Source organism: Myotis brandtii, unplaced genomic scaffold (genome assembly GCF_000412655.1).
Source record: "Myotis brandtii unplaced genomic scaffold, ASM41265v1 scaffold274, whole genome shotgun sequence".
NCBI classification, from domain to species: Eukaryota; Metazoa; Chordata; class Mammalia; order Chiroptera; family Vespertilionidae; genus Myotis; species Myotis brandtii.
The window spans coordinates 4991859-5015363 of record NW_005360425.1 but is presented as its reverse complement, the minus strand read 5'-3'; the positions used below and the strand labels follow the sequence as shown (position 1 = coordinate 5015363).

Below are 23505 nucleotides of genomic sequence, written 5' to 3'. Positions count from 1 at the left end.
GCTTAAGGGTAAGAAGCGGGGGGATGTGGAAAGAATTGTATGAGGTTGTCTAAAATAAAGAGTAGCTTCTTAAACTTCGTGCCATGTTTTCAATATTCTTACAACTCTGTACAATAAATATCACAGGTAAATACTAAGCAAGTTTGGTATTAATTTTATTCTATTTTCTGTATAACTTTAAGTAGATAAAGGTTTATTTCTACAGGCCTCAGGAAATGGGTAGAAGTCACAGGACAATATCTCTTCCCACCAAAAAAAAAGTTGCATATTTTGGTATGTGTTTGTCCTAGAGGGAAAAACTGAAATTTATATTAGCAATGCTGTGCAAGATTCTTACATAAAACCGAAAACCAGCCTACAGTGGAGATTGTAGTCCTTTGTTCAGGTGCCTGGACAGAAGCCAAAAGCTGTTGAGCATGACAGGGCAATGGAGACAGTGAAGATGGATGACAGGCACCTAGCATGGGAGGAAGGAATGCCAGATTCCTTAGAATGGTGCGTTTTTCCTTTTTTTCCCCTCTCTTTTTATGTCATCTCTAAGAAGGTGCTGGGCAGGGATCCCAGACAAAGAAAGGGTCCAAGACTCTAAATTGGCCTGGGTGCAGGCACTGCCACAGCAGCTGGTACAGGAGAACCTATTGTTTCAGGTTCAGGTGGAGCCAGGATGGAATGCAGAATAAAAGGAATACTTAGAGGAAACAATTTTGCTTGGAATGCTAGATGGCCAAGCTTCAGCCTTTGGTCCAATGCAACACTTGCCTCACTTGTCAACAGTGAAAAATTAGTCTGTTAGAAGACCCAGCTGGAATCACACCAGCTTCTGCTACCTCATGCTCATTGTTAGGAAAAGATTAATTTGTGTGAACTTTCTGAGCTGTTAATTCCTGGGGATTGCTTTGTTCTTCCCAAAAGACTATTGGTGGAATAATCCCCAAAGGCTGGAAGCTGAAACACACCAGTCCTGGTCTGCAGTTCCGTAAGAGCAGACTGGTGGTGTGGTTGAGCTGACAGGAAAAGGCTGCCCCTTCCTGCAGAAGATAACTGACCTGCTATCCCACCCCAAATCTCAGCCTGAGGTATATTTCAGTGAAGGCAGGTAGCTGTGCTTCTCAAAGCAGAGAAGCAGTTTTAAGAGCAGAAAGGTAGAGGGAATCTACAAAAGAACCGTCTTGATACAGATTTATCCCATGGTGTGAGGGAGAGGACAAAGAACCCAGTGGCACTTCGCTTATCCGGCAATTTCTGTCACTGTGGTGACCAACTTCTTCCCATTCCATAGGGTCTTGAACTGCTCGGGGATGGGGAACTCATTCTGCAAATAAAGAAACAGGTTTAAATATGAGCAAAAAAATAAGTTGGGATTCAGTCTTACACTTTTCTTCCTTTGCTTATTTCCACTAAGCTCTGAGAGCAGGCAAAATGTAGTGAGAGAAACCAAACCCTCCCTTAAAAGGCTATGTCACTGGCACTGCCACCCACATCTTTTACTAATGCCTCTCCTACCACTGACACAGTGGAGGAGCACTGCAGTGTAGGAATGAGAACAGAGGCTCCAAAGCCAGCAGGTATAGGTTTGAATCTGTTCCGTACAGTTCACTGACAGTGATGTTGAACAGACTGTTAAGCCTATGAAGCATAGATGAGAAGATGAAGCATAGATGAGAAGATGTATGGCTTCATGGCACCAACTCAACAGAGTGCTGTGCCACATTCTCTTTCCTTTTCACTACCTGAGCAGCTGCCCAACCTAAGGCAGGCAGTTACTGCCCTCCTCTGGAGCGCTACCTCGTGTGACTACGTCACACTTCTCTGCTTAAAGTGTGCGTCGCTGAGTTTGACCCACTCAGGGCAGAATGCCCCTCAATTCACTTTGTCTAATGTAAAGAAGTCTCCAGTCCCTTCTGATCTTAATACTAAAAAGATCAAGAAACTTACAAAGTCTCCGCCTTCTGTAGGAATGAGGACATTCATCTCAGAAGATTTGGCACTGACGATCTCACAATCCAAGGAATTCTTGCTCAGATAAACGTGGCAGCCATCTGTTTTGTTGATGGAAATGGTTGGCACTTTACCCATTACCTGCAGAGAACACCAAGAACACTAAGTCCCAGCAGTTGGGGAGAATAACAAACTTACAGGAAAAGCTTCCACTTTCACATGATTTAACAACTACATGAAACGCTTGCAGGTGCACAACAGATACTGGATACTCGGGGCAGGCTGGGATGGGTGCTGGAAAGAGCTCACTCTAAGAGCCAACTCCGCTTCTGCCACATCCAAAGCAGCTCAGCTTACAGACTTTGTAGAATCAGATTCCCACCACAGCAACATCTGTGGGTCGGCTCTGTGTCTCTTTCAATTAATTCCTCAGGGACCAAAGGAAAAAGCCAAAATATCAAGTTACCTGAACTTTGACATCTCTACTATTGATTATCTCCACAATGCCCACTACGTCATCAAACACCAGACCGAGTTTCTTACAGTTATCTAGAAGAAAGGGAGCAGGTCAACAGTATAACTTTAAAGGAAAGTAATATATTTAAGAATCTTAGGAACAGGGTAGGTATGGTTCCACCCTCTCAGACTCTAAAACAGAGCTTGCCTAGGACGACAAGGACTCACCTACTGTAATGGAGTTAATTTTGCCCTTGATGTGCAATGTCGTGTTGACACACTTGTATATGTAAGCCACCTGTTTCAGCTCTGTGTCATCAATCACCAGGTTAGAAACGTTCTCCTGATTTTCCTATTAAAGAGAGACCTCTTTCAGCAATCTCATCGCTAAGCACACACCATCCCAAAAACAGACTATCACAAACTTTCCTTCTTGCAATTTAAGTCAGAACCCTGCATTTATTTGGCTGTGCTCCATTAAAACCCCGTCCACTCCTTGTTACCCGAGTCCCGGAATTATTAACTCACCACTCTCCATTTCTTGCCCTCCAGTTCAAGTAGAGCTGGCTCCTTCTTTGTGGCTGGTTTAGGGGATGGGTTAACTCCTGGTTTAGGTGCAGAGAATGGTTTGGGGCCACTTCGTACTGGACCACTCTGGGCCTTCAGGGCAGGGTTCTTGTGAGTCTTCATGTCATCAGGGACATGTTTTAGGGCTGGAAGAACAAGAAGCTGTCTTGTTTCTGTCCTTCATATCAGGGCTTTGGGCTGAGGCAATAACTAACTCAGACTGATTCTTAACAAAAAATTAAAGCCAAAACTACAGCCTTTGAGATGTTCTCTCAAAAGCAATTTTAGAGAAGCACCTTGATAATTTCTCTTCTACCCTAAGGTTAACTTATATAGTTCCACTCAAAAAGATAAAACATAGCATATGCGTATGTATGGAGGGATTGAGCCCGCAACCTGGGTGTGTGCCCTGACTAGGAATCGAACCATGACCTCCTGGTTCATAGGTTGACACTCAACCACTGAGCCACGCTGGCTGGGCTATTTTAATTTTTTTTAATTTTTAGGGAAAAGATTCCATAATTACCCTCAACAGGCTAACTCACTCCTTACTCCTGAACATGGCCAATCTACATAACCAATACTGAATGGCCTTTTTAGCTCCACCACTCCTGGTGGTAGTAGTTTAAATACTAGATTTTTCGTAAACTCTGCTTGGTTCACTGCAGAAAAAGATTTAATGACTGCATAGTAGTAGTTTAAATACTAGATTTTTCGTAAACTCTGCTGGGTTTACTGCAGAGATTTAATGACTGCATGGTATTTCATCAAGAGGATAAACTACAATTAACAATTTCCCTTACTGTTGAATATTTAGGTTGTTACACCATTTAGCTACTATTAATAATACTATAAAACTGGTCTTTATTTTAGATATCTTTATAAGTAGATCCCCAAAATAGGGCTGTATAATTTAGACTTCTGCCTGTTATATAAAAGAGTATATACTTTCTCTACACCAACTTTAGGTAATTCTTATGCAAATTTTCCATGACTATTATATATCTGCTGAGGAAGTTAACCCCCAACACAATGTCATCCCAAGTAGACATGGAAAAAGCTCTGGGGGAAATTGCAGGCCCCATGCCTTGGCACAACAGGGGATTCAGTACATGCCACTTAATAATAAATCACTTTCCTCTAAAGTTGGCTTCCTCCAACTACAATCACCTAATTTCAATTTCCATTTAAGCCAACTCTGCTGTCCCTTTGGGCAACTAAATGTAATATGACACCCCAAATTAATTCTATCATACACAAACCAGAGTTCTGCTTTTCACACTGTCCAATCCCTAGTTGGTAAGGTTTGGCCCAAGCAACTTACTATACCAACTCTTCTTGCCGAAGTACTCACCATGTGTGATGGCCTCCCCCTGATTAATCTGCGCAAACAGTGCCGAACGTGAAGCAGAGTCGTCTGACCCTGAACTGGTAGGCATTGGTGGGGGAGGTGGGCCTGGTGGTGGGGGAGGAGGACCTGATACAGCAGAGGGTCCAGATGGCAATCCACACAGTTCTTTTGCCACAGGCCCCTGGAACAATAAACGCAAACAACAGTCATACTCTCTTCCCCTCTGTACCATTTCCAACTGGGTCCTACATGTGTGCAGGATACACAGGATACACCCCTGATACAGTGATTAATACTAGTCAAGCTATCCAGTAAAGCTTGATTATTCCTTCCCACCCTTTCTAAGATCCAACTCAGCTCTTTTCACCCTTCACATTTTTTCTTTGGCCTCTAATCCAACTCTAAACCCATACTTCTAAAAAGCTACTTAAGTGTGTCACCACTATCTCAGACTCAAGTCCAAGACTGAGTTCTTCATCTCCTGCCTGCTCCCCTACTTGTCTAACCACCACCTCATCTCTATCTCAGTGAAAGATATCAGCTCCCACGCTTGGCTGTTCAATCTTCCTTGAGTCTTGCAACCCCTCAACCTCATTAAATCTTCCTTATATTTTGATTACATCTCCTACAAATTCTTTTGTAGCAGCCCCTAGCACTAGGAACACTTTCAAAGTCTGCGCATATGTCCTTATCCCTAACCTGGAAACTGAGGCCCTCTTAAGGGCAAATCTGATCATTATCACTTTCTTGCTCAAATATCGATTATAATTATCACCTATTATGAAGTCTAAAAGTCTTAACCTACTTTCCCTCCCTGCCCTTTCTCCTAAAAGTCTGACTATCTTTCCTTATTGAAGTCCGAGATGACCGATTTTTCTGTATTTACTTTAAGCTTTGCCACGTGATAGTTTCCCCATTTCCCCCACTTCTCACTGCCTTAGACTTGCAAAAAGTCTCAGACCAGAATATATCCCTTCAGTACAATCTCGCCCAGTGAGAATCATTCCTTTCTCATACTCAGTAGTGCAAGCATGTCAAACTCGTGGCCAACGAGCTACATGCCTTGTTTATTTAAACCCGCCGGCCACAACTTTGACATGCTTGCTGTAGTGCATCTTTATTATAGCATTTATTTTGATGATTTATATTGGGGTTTTGTATCTATATTTTTAAGCCTCAAGAGTGCTGAAATAATGTAATAATTAATCTGTCTCCCCTCCATTCCACTGTTCCCCACTCATGTTTACTGAAATTGAACAGAAATGAATATTTTGACTCTTGCTTTCTTTAGTTTTTCTTTTTTCCCTTTCCTTCTCCTTTTTCTTTCTACCCTCCACTGAAAGACTAACATTGCTCTGGGACCTTGGTAGTGCCAAAGTCTAAGAAACCTGTGGACCCCATCCTGGGTGAGTAAAAAGGAGGAGGATTCACTGACCGTTTTGCTCCAGGCCAGTCCGGTGGTGTGGAACTCTTTAATGTAAGCCTGCAGCTCTGTCCATATACTCAAGTAAGTTTTAACCCAATCCACATGCTTCTTATCCCTGGAAAAATGAAAGCACTCATCACGGGCAGGCAGTGTACATTACAATAGTGATTCCAGAATCCTCTCTGTGAGCTCACATCCTCCTGCCTGGTGTTCCTTAGGCTATGCTCAATTGTAGCTTTTCTATCATCACTGAGTTTTTCTTTTCTTTTTTAAACCTATTCTCTAATCAGACCAAAGTCCATTAGGATAGGCACTTAAGATGATATCTTTCTCTTATAGCAGTATTATTCAAACTTTTTTAAAAAAAAGTAGTAAAACTGTTGCCAGGCCAGTGTGGCTCAGTGGTTGAGTGTAGGTCCATGAACAGTTCGATTCCAGGTCAGGGCATATGCTGGGGTTGTAGACTTCATCCCCAGTTGGGGTGTGCAGGAGGTAGCTGATAGATGTTGAGGTTTCTTTCTCATCAATGTTCCTCTCTCTCTCTCCCTTCCTCTCTCTAAAATCAGTTAAAATATATATAGCCTGGCTGGCCAGCATGGCTCAATGGTTGAGCATCAATCTATAAACCAGGAGATCACGGTTTGATTCCTGGTCAGGGCACATGCCTGGGGTTGCAGGCTCGATCCCCAGTGGGAGGTGTGCGGGAGGCCGCCAGTCAATGATTCTCTCTCATCACTGATGTTTCTATCTCTCTTTCTCACTCTGAAATCAATTAAAAAATAAAAATATTTTTTATAAATTAAAAGTAGCAAAACTGTTTTTTTCACAGTAGACCTTAGGCAGAACCTAATACATAAAAACTGATGAAAGTAGTCATTCTGTGCATGAAGCCATAGTAGAGATCTTTCACTGTGAAAGCCATCACTGTGAAACTCTTGGACTCCAAGAAACTTGAGAACTATATGACCTAGTTCCTTATGTCAAAACTAGAGGCCTGGCGCATGAAATTCATGCACTTGGGGGTGGGAGTGGGGGTGGGTCCCTCAGCCGGGATTGCGAGAGGGTGCAGGCCAGGCCGAGGGACCCCACTGGTGCACGATCGGGGCCAGGGAGGGACGCAGGAGGTTGGTTAGCCAGGGAGGGACTGCAGGAGGGCTCCAGGACGTGTCCAGACTGTCTTGCTCAGTCCCGATTGGCCGGACCCCAGCAGCAAGCTAACCTACCAGTCGGAGTGTCTGCCCCCTGGTGGTCAGTGTATGTCATAGCGAGCGGTTGAGCGGCCTTAGCATATCATTAGCATATTACGCTTTGATTGGTTGAATGGCCGACCGGACAACTGGACACTTAGCATATTAGGCTTTTATTATATAGGATATGCACCCCCCCAAAAAAACAAAAAACTTCCCTTCAGGAGGAAATTGTATTGAAGTATGGTTCACATCTCATCTCTTCTTATATATGAGCTAGAAGACTATAGTTATTTAGCATAAGACCTAATTTTTTTCAACTGTAAAGTGAGGGGGTATAATCAAAACATGTGATGCTTAATTCCAGGTTGCTAGAAAGATCAAGGAGGTGCCTGGTGTTCTGGGACATACTTCACACACATGAAGGCTTACTCCTTCACAAAGTAGTTACTCAACAAATATTGGTTGATTGATGATGAACAGAAGAAAGGAAGGGTTTAGGTAGCTATGCAGCTAAGTAATAGCTACCTGCAGTCACTCCATACAATGACTCCCCTTACTTAATTCCTGCACTGGCCAGGTAGCCGTCCTCTCACTTTACTTGACCACATCAATAGTCAGGATAATTTCCTAGAAAATCTTACTAAAACTTTTGCCAATGGGCTGTTTGGAAATCCTCAACAAAGGAAAAAAAATCTTATCTAAACAGGCAAATTAAAAGGCATTAGTCCAGCCTTGGCCGGGTGGTTGAGTTGTAGTGTTGTCCTGTACACCATAAGGTTGTGGGTTCAATTCCCGATTAGGGCAAGTATGAGGGGTAATAGATCGATGTTTTTTTCTCTCTCCCTCCCTCTCTCTCTAAAAATCAATAAACATATCTTCAGCCCTACCCGGTTTGACTCAATGGATAGAGCATTGGCCTGTGGACTGAAGCATCCCGGGTTCGATTCCAGTCAAGGGCACATGCTTGGGTTATGAGCTCGATCCCCAGTAGGGGGCATGCAGGAGATAGCTGATCAATGATTCTCTCATCACTGATGTTTCTATCTCTCCCTCTCTGAAGTCAATAAAAATATGTATTTTTTAAAAAAGGGCAAGTTTAGAGCTTTAAAATAAATAAACATATCATCAGGTCAGAATAAAAAAAGGCACTAGTCCATTTATCTCCAGCAAAACCTCCTAAACCTGGAAGGGTACACATTAGAAAACTTTGGGCCTCCACAAACCCTGAAGAAGCAAAAGTGGAAGGAGAAACACTTCCTGCTTATAAATGTACCTTCTAGGTGCCATTATCTACTAAACTTTCTAGAAAGCAGCAGTGAGACAGGAGAACTAACATAGCAGCCAAGGGCAGCCCTTAACCCCGAAGCACTACTCCAACAAGTATCCAACTGGGTTTGTCCTTTACCCCTTGAGGAATGGCCGGACTTACACATCTTTGTACTCCTTGAGGACTCGGTTTGTATAAAACATGGCAGCATCATTCATTTCTTTCACATAAGGACCAGGTTTGGGTGCCTAAGAAAGAGAAGCTGTCGGTGACTCAGAGCCTCTCCAGCCCTATCTCCTTACCTTTTTCATCCTATCCCTTCCCTCCCATGGAAGCTGAGCTGCTCACCACAGCTACCCAACCCAGGGCCTGGATACTTTCGCTGACAGCTGACAGGTGATTGAACAATTTGCTGCCTCGGTTCTTCTCCCGAAAGGTTATTGCTTCTTGAATCTGCTCTGAGATCGGAGCCAACAAATCAGAAAGCTTGTTCTAGGAAAAGATGCAGAAAAAGATTCATGTTACAGTTTTTCTATAAAAGCTTTGCCAGCTCAATCCTGAAGGCAAGAATTCTTTATGGACTACAATGAGCATCCAAATAAACTTTGTATTCATTCTGCACAGATTCATATGGCTAAAATAGTGCTCCTCATCTCTCTCTCCTCACAGAGTTCCAACTTCTCAGGCTGAATTTTCATGATTAGGACTCACACTCTGGCTATATCACAAAATTCTACCATTTCAGCCTCTTTTCTGTGCCACTAATAGGAGATACTGGTTCATTTCTGGGCTTTTACTCATAATGGTCTCTTCTTTTTCCATCTATCCAAATGCTCCTCATGCTTCATGAGGAACTGCCCTCCAACTTCAGCCACAATGGCCTCCTACAGCACTTACTGTCAGCATAACCAATTTTTGGCACTGTATCACACACCAGCCCAAACTATTAATGACCCCATGCTATATTTCCCCCGCCCCTTCCCCCCACCAACTCATTAATTCTTCAAAGACAAAGGCTTTGTCTTAACCCTCTTTTATAATCCTTATAGCCTTTAACACATTCCTAGCCATATAGCAGCTGCTAAGTAGAGATCTGTTGTCAAATGTAATTAGGGGGTTTGTCATTTGAGCAGGCAGCTTAGTAAAAAAGATGGCTTGTGTTTCTGTGTTTTTATCCTTTCTCTAAAGCTCAGTTTTTCTGAACATCTTAATTCTCAGTTCTTAGCAGTCTAGAACAGAAGTCAACAAACTTTCTGTAAATAGCCAGACAGCAAACATTCTGCAGTTTCTCAATTCTGCCATTGTAGTGCATAAAGCAGTAATAGAATGAACATGGCTGTGTTCCAAAAAAAAAAAAAATTCATTTACAAAATAGGTGGCAGGCCAGATTTGGCCTGTGGGCTGTTGTTTGCCAGTCCCTAGTCTACAGCAGGGGAACTATAATAGTGTCTCAACTAACTGATTTGTTTTAGAGAAAAGGTTTAAACAAAATGCTTTAACCATTCAAGACAGATTAATAATTAAAGTCTAATATATTTAACATTATCTTACACTATTTTTTACATTATTTAGGCATGCCAAGGATCCAAAGATTTTAATATAACATTAGCAGGAGTTTTATTGCCCCTCTGCCTAGGAAAGCCAAATGCAAAAAGAAGAAACAAAATTAAAATCTTTTTTTTTTTTTAAATATATTTTATTGATTTTTTACAGAGAGGAAGGGAGCGGGATAGAGAGTTAGAAACATCGATGAGAGAGAAACATCGATCAGCTGCCTCCTGCACACTCCCTACTGGGGATGTGCCCACAACCAAGGTACATGCCCTTGACCGGAATTGAACCTGGGACCCTTGAGTCCGCAGGCTGACGCTCTATCCACTGAGCCAAACCGGTTAGGGCAGAAACAAAATTAAAATCTTTGGCTCCAACAAAAATCTCAACTTTCTCTAATTCATTTTTATACTTGGCAGCGTACAATTTTGAGGTAGAAGTAGCGTTAAAGGGGAGAAGCAGTGCTTTAGAAGTGCCTTTATCTTTCTCCTAAGCTCCAAAGGCCCTTCTTTTGCCTCTGTTACTTGTTCCCTGAGCCCATTTCTTCTACAGCTCACTTCTCCTACCTCTGTAACTTTTAAAGTAAACTTCCTCTTAAACAAAAAAAGGGAAGCAGCAAAGTCCCAGGGGTAACTATAATCCTAAGTAAAATGACAGAAGAAAAGCTAATACAACTCAACAAATACTCAATAGCATAGTCCCAGAACTGGCACTTTAATTCTGACTCTACTTCTGGATATTGTTGTGATCATACATGAGCCTGGTGGGTTTATTTTAGCATGTTGTGATAGATCAGCAGAAACCTCTCAACTTCTGAACATCAAACCAAAACAAAACCAACTAGTAGTGAACTTACACCTCCTGGCTGCTGGCACTGAGAGGCTGTAACCAAGAGAGCCCGCTCCAACTTCAGACCTGTATGGACCATCTCCGCCTGCCGGAAAGGAGAAGAAACAGCTATCAATGACACATTACAACTGGAGAGGTCCTGATAAGAATAACCTGAAACCTCCACTTCCATGTACTTTGGTAGCAACCTAGGCACTTCACGTTGCTTTCCTCGGGTATTCCAGATTCCAGGGACTGATGGCAGCATCACATGTACCACTGATCCTCTTGAACTAATCAGGGACACATATCCAGGAAATGAAGATGAGGGCTAGCCTTGGATGAAATCAATTAAGTTAGCAACTGCACATGCAGTGTGATATGAAGTTCACTGAAAAAGCCCTTCTGGCCTCTCACAAAAAACAAAAACACAAAAAAAACACAGATCCTATTTTCTTAAAAAAAAAAAAAAAAGAGGTAGAAATATAGGCAAAGGTCTAAATTTATGTCTAAAATTCTCAAGGTATTTACTTCTTTAGGTTAAAGCTATTTCTCAAATGTTAGATCATGATCCATTCAGAGGTAATTAATCAAAATCAATTTAGTGAGCCATAACCAGCACTTTATTAAATGAAATAGAACAAAATAAAACAAAACAGTAAGCACAGTATGTCAGCTTGAAATTATTTCCCCCAACACGTAAATGAAAGTGCAGTACAAGTAGTTATAAGGGCTATTTTGTGAACATATCTGTTACAAATATGTATTTTCTTATTGAGGGTCACGGTCAAAAAAAGTTTTTAAGAAACATGGGCTATAAGCACTATTAAAATAGAAAATATATTTCTTCGGGATTTGCATTTTAAATATAAAAGTGATACATGTTTTAAAATGTTTTCATATGTTACAGACTATTTAAAGTAAAAATGCAAGCTTCTAATACCCCTATTTAAGGCCCAGTCCCATTCTCTGGAGCTAACACCACTGCCAACAGATGGTTTATAACAGGCTCAAAAGAAATCTTCCGAAGATCAAGCAATCAGTCCTGCAGAAGGGTCAGGAAGATCCTAAACATGATTATTGCTTACAATGAATCACTCAAAAGACTAGAAAGATTTTGGATCCCAAAGAGAGAGACCAACTATATGTATACGAATGTCAGGTGGTGGTGACAAGTAGGTGGCAGCACATGAAGGGAAGTGGGTGGAGAGGTAACAGCAAATGAAGGGAGGTGGGTGGACAGGCACCTGTCATTGCCTACTTCATATTCCTGCTGTGGGATACGTGTGAAAATAACTCATATTAGCATAACCAGTAACTATCAAGCATAGTTTTATAAATGCTAAGTCATGATAGTGACCTTTTTTTAATAAGCCACCATAGGCTTGGTTATAGAACATGTTGGGATGAGACTGGTAGCAGTTTTCACAACAAAGATGAACAGAGCCATATTTGATGAACCAAGCAAGTTATCTGTATAAAAGAAGCCCACATAGAATATGTGATAAAAGCAGAAAAATTTGAGGATGGTTCCAGTGTCTGGACTGAACTCCAGGCATGAGTTAGCTAGGAAGGAGCCGTGAGCCTTGCAAAGGGCTCTTAAACCAAGGATAAATAGAATCTAAAGAAATCCATCAGTCTTTAAAAGGGGGGCAAAAGGCAAAACATTCTTACATGTTTCTGCACATCTCCTCCAATCTCTTTACTGATCTTCAAGTATTCTGCCACAGGACCAGCAAGCAGTGAGTCAAATGCTTGCACATAGGGAACTGCTCCTGCTGAAGACAGACACCAACAATCAGTCAAGCATCAGAAAAATGACTTGTTAAAAGGCACTTCCATATAAAAGTGGAGAGGCAAGGCTATACAATGAACATAAGCAGGAAACCTAGGTTCTAGTTCCAATACCTACCAACAAAAACTGGTTGTGTTACCTTGACTAAGTCCTTTTTTCCTCTCTGAACTTAATTTTATGTATAAAATGAAAATTTAAAAAATGATCCCCCAAGGTTCCTTTTGGCTCTAACACTCTATGACCCAATTGGTGCATATGCAAAATGGCCAATTTGCCAATCATTTTGGGAGAGGAAATTTTAATATCACCTGTCATTTGTCTTACACTGGAGTCATTTTGCAAAAGAACAGGAAACAGCACACAAGCAGGAAGTCTTGTGTTAAAATAACTTAACCACAGGCCTCCCTGCATAAGTCACTTCCTCCCTTATCTGTTCACAGCAATACGAATTACAGGCAATGAACTTTCTAGATTAAGCATTTTGGGAAATTGGTTCCAAAGGAGAGAATACACTGAGAAAAAAAATTTCAGACCAAGACACTGAGTTTTCACTCAAAATATTCTGCCGGGCTGTATATTGCTTACCTTTTGGAGCACTGTCTCCGTACCCACAGTGCATGTCAGAGGCATGGGATACTGCCTCTAGGCGGCCCACGGCCTTCTCCAATCTTTCTACCAGATTTTGCATGTCAGCCATAATGCACCACCTGCTGAAACAGATAAAAAGTCATTTATTGTTTTAATATTACATAGTACCTACCTAAGGAGAAGAAAGAATACTTAGGGATGAAGAGGATGCCAATTCTGAGGAACAGAGTCATTTAATAATAAAATAAAATGGAAAAGAAGTCTAGAACATTTGCAAGATCATAAAGACCTCGTTAAGCAAGAGAACTACCCAGGAAAAGGTGTTCACTGAAAGCAAATGTTTACTCACTCAAATACTTACTGAATATGGTATCACAAAATTTTAAATTTAGAACTTAAAAAGTATAGTCACATATCTTGGTTTGTGCCTTCCAACAACTTCAGGGATGGAAGGAAAATTATTACACTCTTAAAGATAGGAAACTTAATTTCAGTGAAGTTAAATGGCTTGCCTATAGCCAGTACTCAAATTGAAATCTGGCTCTAAGTTCAGTGGTTTTCCCTACAAAATCTTGCTACCTGCATATGAATGCCCAAAACCAAGATGAAGAGGATAATTATCATGCCCTCAATAACAAAATCTAATACAGGAGACTTGACATGTACACTAACAACTATAAAACAAATAGAAAAAATGTTTAAGGGGACCTAAGAGTGTTGCAGATAGAATAACACAGGATTTCAGAGGGGGCAAGCTGCCATTTGACCCAGGCTTCAAATGAGAATGGATGGGATCTGGAAACACAGTAGGGAAGAACAGACACATCCAGAAGAGCTTCTTACAGATCTTTCACAAGTACTAGGATTTTCACAGGTATTGATTTATCTGAACTAGTCTCATTCAGTGTCTAATATTCTAAAAGAAAGTACGTCCACCAGAGAAAGGATCTTCTCTGACATGTTCCCTATTATCTTCTACCATCTAGACCACTACCTGAGATAGGTGTTCAATAAATATTTATCAAGCTAATGAACTGGAAGTATAGCATCCCAAAACTCCAAAGGAACAAGTGTTCTGAAAGCTGCCCATACTATACATACAAATGAGTGTTAAATGTTATCACTAAACATAAAATGCTTGAGACCATAAGTGATCTCATAAAAATGTGAAATTTCTTTTTTTTTAAATATATTTTTATTGATTTCAGAGAGGAAGGGAAAGGGAGAGAGAGATAGAAACATCAATGATGAGAGAGAATCACTGATCGGCTGCCCTCTGCACTCCCCACATTGGGGATGAGCCTGCAACCCAGGCATGTGCCCTAATCGGGAATTGAACCATGACCTCCTGGTTCATAGGTCGATGCTCAATCACTGAACCATGCCGGCTGGGCAAAATCTGTGAAATTTCAATCAAAGCCTTGACTTGGAGGGATTCCATTTCAAAGAATTAATTAGTTCAGGTAACTGAAGCTGCATGAACTCAACTCCCTTGAAGCTGCCTAAAATGACCATAACAACTACAATTTCCCCAAAGATGACATGCCAGAATTTCTCAAGTTAACACATTATCCTCTCTGTGGAAGAGATAAGCAGCTCACAAGATAAAGTATCCCTGTCCATTCTTTCCTGTGTATGGGCTCTAGTCTCTCTGGGCCCGATGACTTCCAGAGAATGTTGTTTAAAAGAAAATCAAAGAAAAAAAATAAGAATGCAAACCAGATAAACCTTTCCATTCCCTGGCCTGGAGATACAGCAGAAGTCTCCAACTCTGTTCTACTCACAAATGGAGAAACTAGAAGCAGCCAATATATTCTCCCTTATGTTATGCTACCATCACTTGAGTTCCTGAATTGCTGTCAATTCTGCATACTCTCCAGGGATAAACATATTACTTACCACACTCAATAAATCCCAGGGGGAAAGGCAGCAAATACAATAAACTCCCAAGCATTAATAGATACCCCCTGTTCTAAAACATGTTCCCTCCATGTTCCCACAATAGATGCTACAGTGTTAACACAGAAACACAATACAAGTGTCTCTAAAGACTGCCAAGGTTGGTGAAGACTCACCAATCTTAAAAGCTTAATACAGCTTCATGGGATTTTGGCTCCTTTCTCTCCACTTGTAACCTTTAATTGTTAAACAAGCTAGTTCTGCTAAGTTAAGCAGAATGAAAGGAAGGGCAAAACAGCGATCATTTATAGCTAATCTCATCCTACCACTAACCAAATATAGAACAGCACCTAGTTTTTTGTTTTTGGTGAGGGTAGGATGAAACGTGAGATGATATGGGAAAGAATGTCCAGAACTGAAGGGACCAAAAGATACACCTTGTCTCATTGTCTATGCACACATTCACATTCTTTAGGCGCTTGGATCCACTCCCAAACCTTCCACTATCATTATCCAGCCTGCTTGCTGAGTGGTACGGCCACAACCACCTATGGACTAACAACTCCCAGAGCAGCATATCCAGTGCAGGACATTCTTCTGGGATTCAGAATTTTAAATCCAGCTTCCTCCTAGACATCTCTACCTAGATGTCTCAAAGGCATCTCAAGATGAAATGTCCAAAACAGAAATAGTCAACTTCCCATCTCCCACCCCCACTGTCTCAGTAATCTAGCACTACCATCAGTCACCTGATTGACCAAACTAGTAACCTGGGAACTGTTAGGCAGTCAAGTATAGAGGGTTGAGAGCATTGTCTTTAGAGAAGTCAGACAGATAGGGGTTTGAATAACAGCACTCGTTGGCTCTGTAACTATGAGTGTTATCAAACTTTCTGAGCCTCAGCTTCCTTATCTGTGTAATGGAGACCGCAGTATGAAATCCAAAGGGCTGCAGTGAGAATCAAGAGGAAAGACATGGCCCTATCTGGTTTGGCTCAGTGGATAGAGCATTGGCCTGTGGACTGAAGGGTCCCGAGTTAGATTCCGATCAAGGGCATGGACCTCGGTTGCAGGCTCAATCCCTGGCCCTGGTCTGGACCATGTGGTAGACAACCAATTGATAAGAGATGTTTCATCTCTCTCCCCCTCCCTTCCATTCTTTCTAAAAATTAATGGGAAGCCCTGGCTGGTTTTGCTCAGTGGATAGAGCGTCGGCCTGCAGACTGAAGGGTCCCAGGTTTGATTCTGGTCAAGGGCACATGTCCGGGTTGCGGGCTCGATCCCCAGTGCGGGGCATGCAGGAGGTAGCCAATTAACGATTCTCTCTCATTATTGATGTTTCTATCTCTCTCTCCCTCTTCCTTCCTCTCTGAAATCAATAAAAATATATTTTAAAAAATCAATGGGAAATTATCCTTGGGTAAGGAATTAACAAAACAAACAAAAAAAAGAGGAAATGCATGTAGAGGTACTTGGCTCAGTCCTAAAAAATAGTAAGGATTCCATAGATGTTAATTAAATTATCTTCTTCCTTACTCCTCAAATCTAATCAGTTATCAAAATCTACAGGCTCCATCTTGCATCATCCTGATTGACAAAAATTAAGAATTTATAACTTTTGCCAGATTGCAATAACTTCTTTGCCAGTCTCCCAATTCTAGTAATACACTCTCTTTATCCAGTCTCCATATTACCATAGTGATCCTTCTTAAATGCAAATGTAATTATGATAGTCTTTTATTTAATATTATTCAATACTCCCCAGGGCATTCAGGGTAAAGTCCAAACAAGGTTTCCATAACCTGGAACCTGGTCCTGCTTTATCTCCTACAACTACAGTTTTATCTCTTGCCACACCTTTCCTCAGCACAGTACAGCAATCCAGGACTACTAGCACTTTCCAGAAAGAGTCCTGCTTTCTCTCACTTCTGAGCCTTTATAATGCTATCCTCTTTGCTTTGTTGATTTCCTTCCTAATCTGCCCTGTCTCAGACCTCCTACTGCCTTATAATACTTAGCTAAGGTGCTGCCTTCTTCAGGAAGCTTTTCTAGTTCAAATGCTTTTCCTTCTCAATCTGCCCCCTCTCCAGAACTCCTATGGTCCATTAAGTCTTAACTAAAGTAATACCTCTCCAAGAAGCATTTCCAATATGTGTTCCCACACATTGTGCACTTACCTCTACCACACATTTAACATATACGTTTTAAATCATTTATTTAATCATTTAATAGGCAACTGGCCACTTGAGGGCAGAAACCATGTACTATAAATGTACTATGCACTGTAAATACTGTAGGTTGGTAAGAGTCCTTGAGGTAATAAAAATCCTATCCTATATAATAAAAGCCCAGCGACCGAACAGCGCAACGACCAGAACAACTGGCCGACCAATTGCTATGACACACACTGACCACCAAGGGGCAGACACTCAACACAGGAGCTGCCCCCTGGTGGTCAGTGCACTCCCACAGTGGGAGCACCGCTCAGCTGACCAGGATGAGCAGCTGCTTCTGGGAGCAGTCGCTCAGAGGGCAGGTCCACAGCTGCTCGGCTGACCTGGATGAGCAGCTGCTCCTGCAGCAGGCCGATCCCCACAGGCCACATCCCCCCACCAGTGCATAAATCCTGTGCACCGGGCCTCTAGTATAATAATAATAGCCTTTACCCTCTCCCTCCCCTCAACACAAGTTTGGCTGTTTCCTCTCTCTGACAAATCTGAGGAGAAGTGTTTTTTTCCCCTTACTTTCTTTTTTGCTTGTCTATTTTAGGATTTTACAAAAACCCTGATCTTTCAAATAAATGCTGCCTTCTTGGGCACAAATCACACTGCTATAGAGATTTCCAAACCAATTCTTGTTTATTAAATTATATATTAATTAAATATAAATGTCCCTTATAGCTGTGCTTTATATCACCAATCTGCTTCTTCTAAGACTTGATTTTAAAAAAAGACTTAATTCTATGAGATATATTATGAAGATACTGATCCCTATCTTTAGAATAAAGAAACTGCCCTGCTGTGGCTCAGTTGGTTGGAGTGTGGTCCCATACACCAAAAGTTGGCGGGTTTAATTCCCAGTCAGGGAACATATATAGGTTGTTCATTTGATCCCTGGTTGGGGTTGTGCAGGAGGCAATGGATCTGTGTTTCTCTCTCACATTGATGTTTCTTTCTCGCTCCCTTCCACTCTCTACAATTCATTAAAAGAAAAAAAAAAGAAACTAACAAAAATTAAAAAGCTTGCCAGACATCAAACAACCAGTAGGCAGAGAACCTAGGCCAGTGATGGCGAACCTATGACACGCATGTCAGAGGTGACACGCAAACTCATTTTTTGGTTGATTTTTCTTTGTTAAATGGCATTTAAATATATAAAAATAAATATCAAAAATATAAATCTTTGTTTTACTATGGTTGCAAATATCAAAAAATTTCTATATGTGACAAGGCACCAGAGTTAAGTTAGGGTTTTTAAAAATGCTGACACGCCGAGCTCAAAAGGTTCGCCATCACTGACCTAGGCACTGGGCACAAATTTTCTAAATCTCTCCCCCAGACCCCACATGGCTTTTTAAAAAATATTTTTTTTATTGATTTCAGAAAGGGGAAGAAAGAGAAAGAAACATCAATGAGAGAGAGAATCACTGATTAGCTGCCTCCTACATGCCCCCTACTAAGGATTGAGCTTGCAACCCGGACATGTGCCCTGACCAAGAATAGAACCCTGAGCTCCTGGTTCATGGGTCAACACTCAACAACTGAGCCACACTGGCCCAGCCCACCTGGCTTTTAAGCAATTATGTGACTCTATGGTTCATCAGAGCATCCAGCCCCCATTGTTTGTTAAGCACAGTACTGTGAATTCAAGGCCTCTCTATGGTGTCTTAGTTACATTATTAGCAGCTTTCAATTTTCTCCATGGAGGCCAATATTTTTCACATTCAGGCTAGATGACACAGGTCTAGAAGGCAAATGCTTAAAATAAGAGTTTTCCCCAAAATACAGAATTGCCAGAGCAGAAAACTCTGCCTCATCTTGTTCCTTGCCATTTCTTTCTTTCTTCTTCTTCTTTTTTTTTTTTTTTTTAAACATGTTTTTATTGGTTTCAGAGAGGGAGAGAGGGAGGGAGGGAGGGATAGAAACATCAATGAGAGGGAATCATTGATTGACTGCCTCCTGGATGTGCCCTACTAGGCACATGCCCGCAACCAGGGCATGTGCCCTGACCAGGAATCGAACCGTGACCTCCTGGTTCACAGTTTGATGCTCAACCACTGAGCCATGATGGCAAGGCATTCCTTGCCATTTTTTGATTGACAATAACCAAGAACTATATGTAAGCTTCATAAATGAATGTATAGGTTCCCAACTATTTATCATAAAAGCTTTAGAAAAAGAGGCAAACCTAATTACACAAATCTAAATAAAACTAGGATTCAGGAAACCAAGTCTGAGTCTCAACTCTGCAGTATTAACTGTATTACTTTAGAACAGTCATTTAATGGATCCTCACCTAGCACACAGATTTAAGATTTAAGATTGAAGGAGTACATTTTATAGATGACTAGTGACTTTGAGAGCCTTAAAATGTAGTTAAAATGTTATCACTGCATATTGTGTGCTAGAATATAGGCCTCCCAGGAGGACAGATATTTATCCATTCTCTTCCCCCAACCCCAGCCCCATTAATTTGCAGCATCTAGAACAGCCTGGCACACAGAAGATGCTCATAAATGAAAGTGCTTAGCACTGTGGCAGCTACTGCAGAAATAGAAGACACAGTCTCTGCCCTCCATAAGCGTTCATTCTTATTGAGAAGGACAACATAGATGAAATGGTAACATAATAAATCCTGAAAACTTGTCATTGATGTTTCTATCTCACTCCCTCTCCCTTCCTCTCTGCAATCAATATACACATACACACTTATATAAAGACTATATTTTTAAAAGTTGTTAGATATCTAACTTCACTTGGATCAGGGTAAGTTAAAGTGTCAACCTTTATACTAAAGCTTTTTCTTTGCAGAATGTTGTATGGTTCTGAATTATCCTATCTAATAAAGAGGTAATATGCAAATTGACCATCACTCCAACACACAAGATGGCCACCCCAATGTGGTCAAAGATGGCCGGCAGGGGAGGGCAGTTGTCACGATCAGGCCTATAGGGGAGGGCAGTTGGGGTGAACCAGGCCTGCAGGGGAGGACAGTTGGGGGGAACCAGGCCTGCAGGGGAGGGCAGTTGGAAGGGCCCAGGCCTGAAAGGGAGTTGGGGGTGATCATGCCTGAAAGGGAGGGTAGTTGGGGGCGACAAGGCTGGCAGGGGAGGGCAGTTAGGGGCAATGAGGCCAACAGAGGTAATATGCAAATTGACCATCACTCCAACGGGAGTAGTTAGGGGTGATCAGGCTGGCAGGCAGAAGCAGTTAGGGGCAATCAGGCAGGCAGGCAGGCGAGCGGTTGGAAGCCAGCAGTCCTGGATTTTAGAGGGTGCAGGCTGAGCTGAGGGACACACACACACACACACACACACTGTGCATGAATTTCGTGCACCAGGCCTCTAGTATAGTATAAATTACTATGTGGTCTGAGAGCTCAGAAGAAATCAATGAGGATTGAAAGTAATATGGTTGGAGGGAAGTGGGGCATCTTGATAGAAAAGGTAAAAGAAAAAAAGGAAAGACATTCCAGAGCAATCAGAAGCAAAGAAGAGAGAACAAGGCAATGCATAAAAAGTACAAGACCGCATATATCATGCAACGTGAAGTATCATGGGAAAGCCAGGCAGTATATGAATTTGATGTTGTGATAATTGTGAAGCCATTCAGAGATTTTGAGTGAATAATATAATGAAAGTTAAATTTTACAAATACTATCTGAGAAAAAACACATACACAAAAAAATACTGTCTGAGAAACAGAATGGGATTTGGGTGAAAAAGGAAGATACTAGGGTTTAAGTTAGGTTGAAAGCTGTTGTTCATCTGTAAAATAAGAAGGCTACTACAAAAAATATATTTTATATTTCAAAGTTAAACATCCATAACATCTAGTGTCTAACCAGATACAGAAAACACAGGAAAAGAATAGATTAACCCACAAATAATCAGTTTTAGGCAACTAAGTGACCAGCACACGAATTAAGTGCTGTGGAAATATAAAAGAATGGTAAAGTAGTTTTTCTGCCCTAAGGGAGTTGCAGGAGAAACAAAGCTACCTTCCACTGAATCACTGGCTCTCAGGATTAGGAGGGAGTGCAGGAACTATCTTGTAAAAACACCATCTGATGCCAAAACAGTCCTTTCAACATTCCCAGCAATTAGTCAGGTAGCCTCTGTTCAGTTACCTTCAGTGTGGAGAACCCAAGACTTTTGGAAGCAGCCCATTCCATTCAGACAGCTCAAAGTATTTAAAAGTTCTTCCTTATATGGAGGCAAAATTGGCTTCCCTGCAACTTCCACCCACTGATCTTGGTTTGCCATTGAAGGTCACACAAAACAAGTGTGCATTAAACACAGAACAAGTAACAACTGTGCAGCACTGACTAATGAATACAGTAGCATTCAGAAAAAGGGAGCCCAAGATGACTCCAGAGTTGCAAATCCAGTGGCCTAAGAGAATGATGACACTATAGACGGAAACACTACAATGTTCTAGTTAGGGCAAAAAAAAACTGGTCATTTTTGGATATGCAGTATGTGAAGAGATGAAGCATCAAATAGAAATGGCCAGTTAAGTAGTTAGAAATTAAGCTTGGGAAGATCAAGACTGGAGATCAATGTCTGCAAGTCATCGGCAAAGAAATGTCATGAAGTCACGAGAATGGATAGGCTCTTGAAGGGATATCATGCAGGGCAAAAAGAAACTAGAACATTGGTTCTCCAGCAATTTCTTTTGTGATCTGAAACGAAGTAAAATCAGAAATGGCTTTTGTGATACCTGTCAAAGCTGCTTCATACTCTCATCATTCTAACAATTGAAGCAACCCAATTCTTCCTGCCTACTCAAGGAAGTTGTGCAAAAGTAAATGGAACCAGGTTACTCCTGCAATTCTTGTCTCATCTCATCAGGCAATTAAACCAGTGGTCTGAATTTCTACTTGAGTAGGAAGTTGCTACACTTAAATGTTTTCTACTTTGTCTGGTAGTTGTTCCCTTAAGTTATAATGAAATTGAAGAGAAACTATACATTTCAGCCTGTATACTATGTTAGTACAACTGATCTACTTCAAAAGGCTTCTCTTGGCCTTGACTTGTAATTCTTTCCCTGAGACATTATCCTAAGAAAATCATCCTAATGTGGGAAAAATGATAGGTGGGAAGATGCTCACTACAATGTTAGCTTAGACTTCTGATTATAAAAGAATAGCTAAATGCACTGTGAAAAAAGACTTTAAGAAAACAAAATTTAAAATATTTGTCACATTAGAGTGATGGGGTTTTGGACAATTTACCCCTCCATTTTCCAAACTTTCTTTAACAAAGTTATATAATTTCTTTATAATGAAAATAAAGCCAAACAGCTCCACTTGGAATATCTCTTTAGCTACCAGTGAGCTATAAGGCATCACTTAGTTCTACTAACAATATAGAAATTCTCATCACTAGCCTCTAACATGTCAGAAAGCAAAACCTAGACATGCTAATGACAGATACTTACAAGTTGGCTGTTTTAACCCAGAAACCAAAGAACAGACACCACTTTGCCCCAGTAAAGATGCCATCTAAATCTAACCCAAATCAGGAGCCACTGTTCTTCCCCAAGCATTTGGTTTCACTGATGAAACCAATGACATTTAGTGCCTGAGTCATTGCCACCTGAGGCTTAGATTAAGAGAATGAAAGGCCTATCTTCTAGGGAGGGAAAGAATCCAATTCAATATCAGCACTTGTCTCCTGTTCCCTCCTTAACATGGTCCTCTATCTGAAACTCCAGGAGTAAAGCTAGTAATAATGTACAAGCTGGAGTCAAGACTTGGGAACTAGCTGTTTGAAAGGTCTGGAGCAAACATAACTTTATGTGGCAATGGGTTCCTCTCTGTCTTACATTCAAGGAATATGATGAAGACTAACTGCATAGGAACATTTAGCAGGCATCTTTGACATTGTATAAGGAAAAACTGCTTTGGCTGATTTCAGCTGGGCAGTGGCTTTAAACAGAACAGCATTTCCCATTCTCATGCATAAAGATAGATTCAAGGATGCCATTTGTCCCTACCCATGATTTAGCTACAATTAGATGTATGAAAAGATCTGTGACTATAAGTCTATAATTAACTGAAATACAGGAATTTTTATGACCTCTGGAGGAGAAAAAGAAAACAAAACAAAACAAAAAATGCAAGCTCATTCCTTCCATGAAACATTTCAACTATAACTATTTTCCAGTCAGACGGAAAAGTTTGACATGACAGGTTTGGTAATACAAAGCAAACAAAGCTGCACTGTGCATGAGGAATATTTTTAGAGCCATGATTCTTTTTATGCTGTTTACATGAACAGTATATCACGAAGAAACTGCTTCATGGTGGATGCTGTCACTGCATTAAAGATGATAAACTATAACAATTTAATCAATCAAATAAACATTGAATACAACATCATAAACTATATGCAGTTTAAAATAAATAATTTCTGTCCACTAAACCA

General features: G+C 41.0%; 1 protein-coding gene across 3 annotated transcripts in view; it reads right to left on the bottom strand.

Annotated features, from left to right (window-relative positions):
* Positions 1-138: 138 nt before the first annotated feature.
* The window catches only part of CAP1 (CAP, adenylate cyclase-associated protein 1 (yeast)), a 29027-nt gene continuing 5660 nt past the window's right edge, over positions 139-23505 (bottom strand). The window contains exons 2-13 of one of the 3 annotated variants that reach the window (XM_005868655.2): positions 12955-13079; positions 12249-12352; positions 10603-10680; positions 8544-8687; positions 8358-8443; positions 5748-5853; positions 4316-4493; positions 2923-3107; positions 2623-2746; positions 2405-2487; positions 1936-2079; positions 139-1312 (exon numbers count right to left, since the gene is read on the bottom strand). In XM_005868655.2, the coding sequence (XP_005868717.1) occupies positions 1229-1312; positions 1936-2079; positions 2405-2487; positions 2623-2746; positions 2923-3107; positions 4316-4493; positions 5748-5853; positions 8358-8443; positions 8544-8687; positions 10603-10680; positions 12249-12352; positions 12955-13066 (1428 nt within the window). In that variant the 5' untranslated portion in view covers positions 13067-13079 and the 3' untranslated portion in view covers positions 139-1228. Of the gene's footprint in view, positions 1313-1935; positions 2080-2404; positions 2488-2622; positions 2747-2922; positions 3108-4315; positions 4494-5747; positions 5854-8357; positions 8444-8543; positions 8688-10602; positions 10681-12248; positions 12353-12954; positions 13080-23505 lie in introns of those variants that run through there. The other 2 variants (XM_014541597.1, XM_014541596.1) reach the window with 2 other exon arrangements.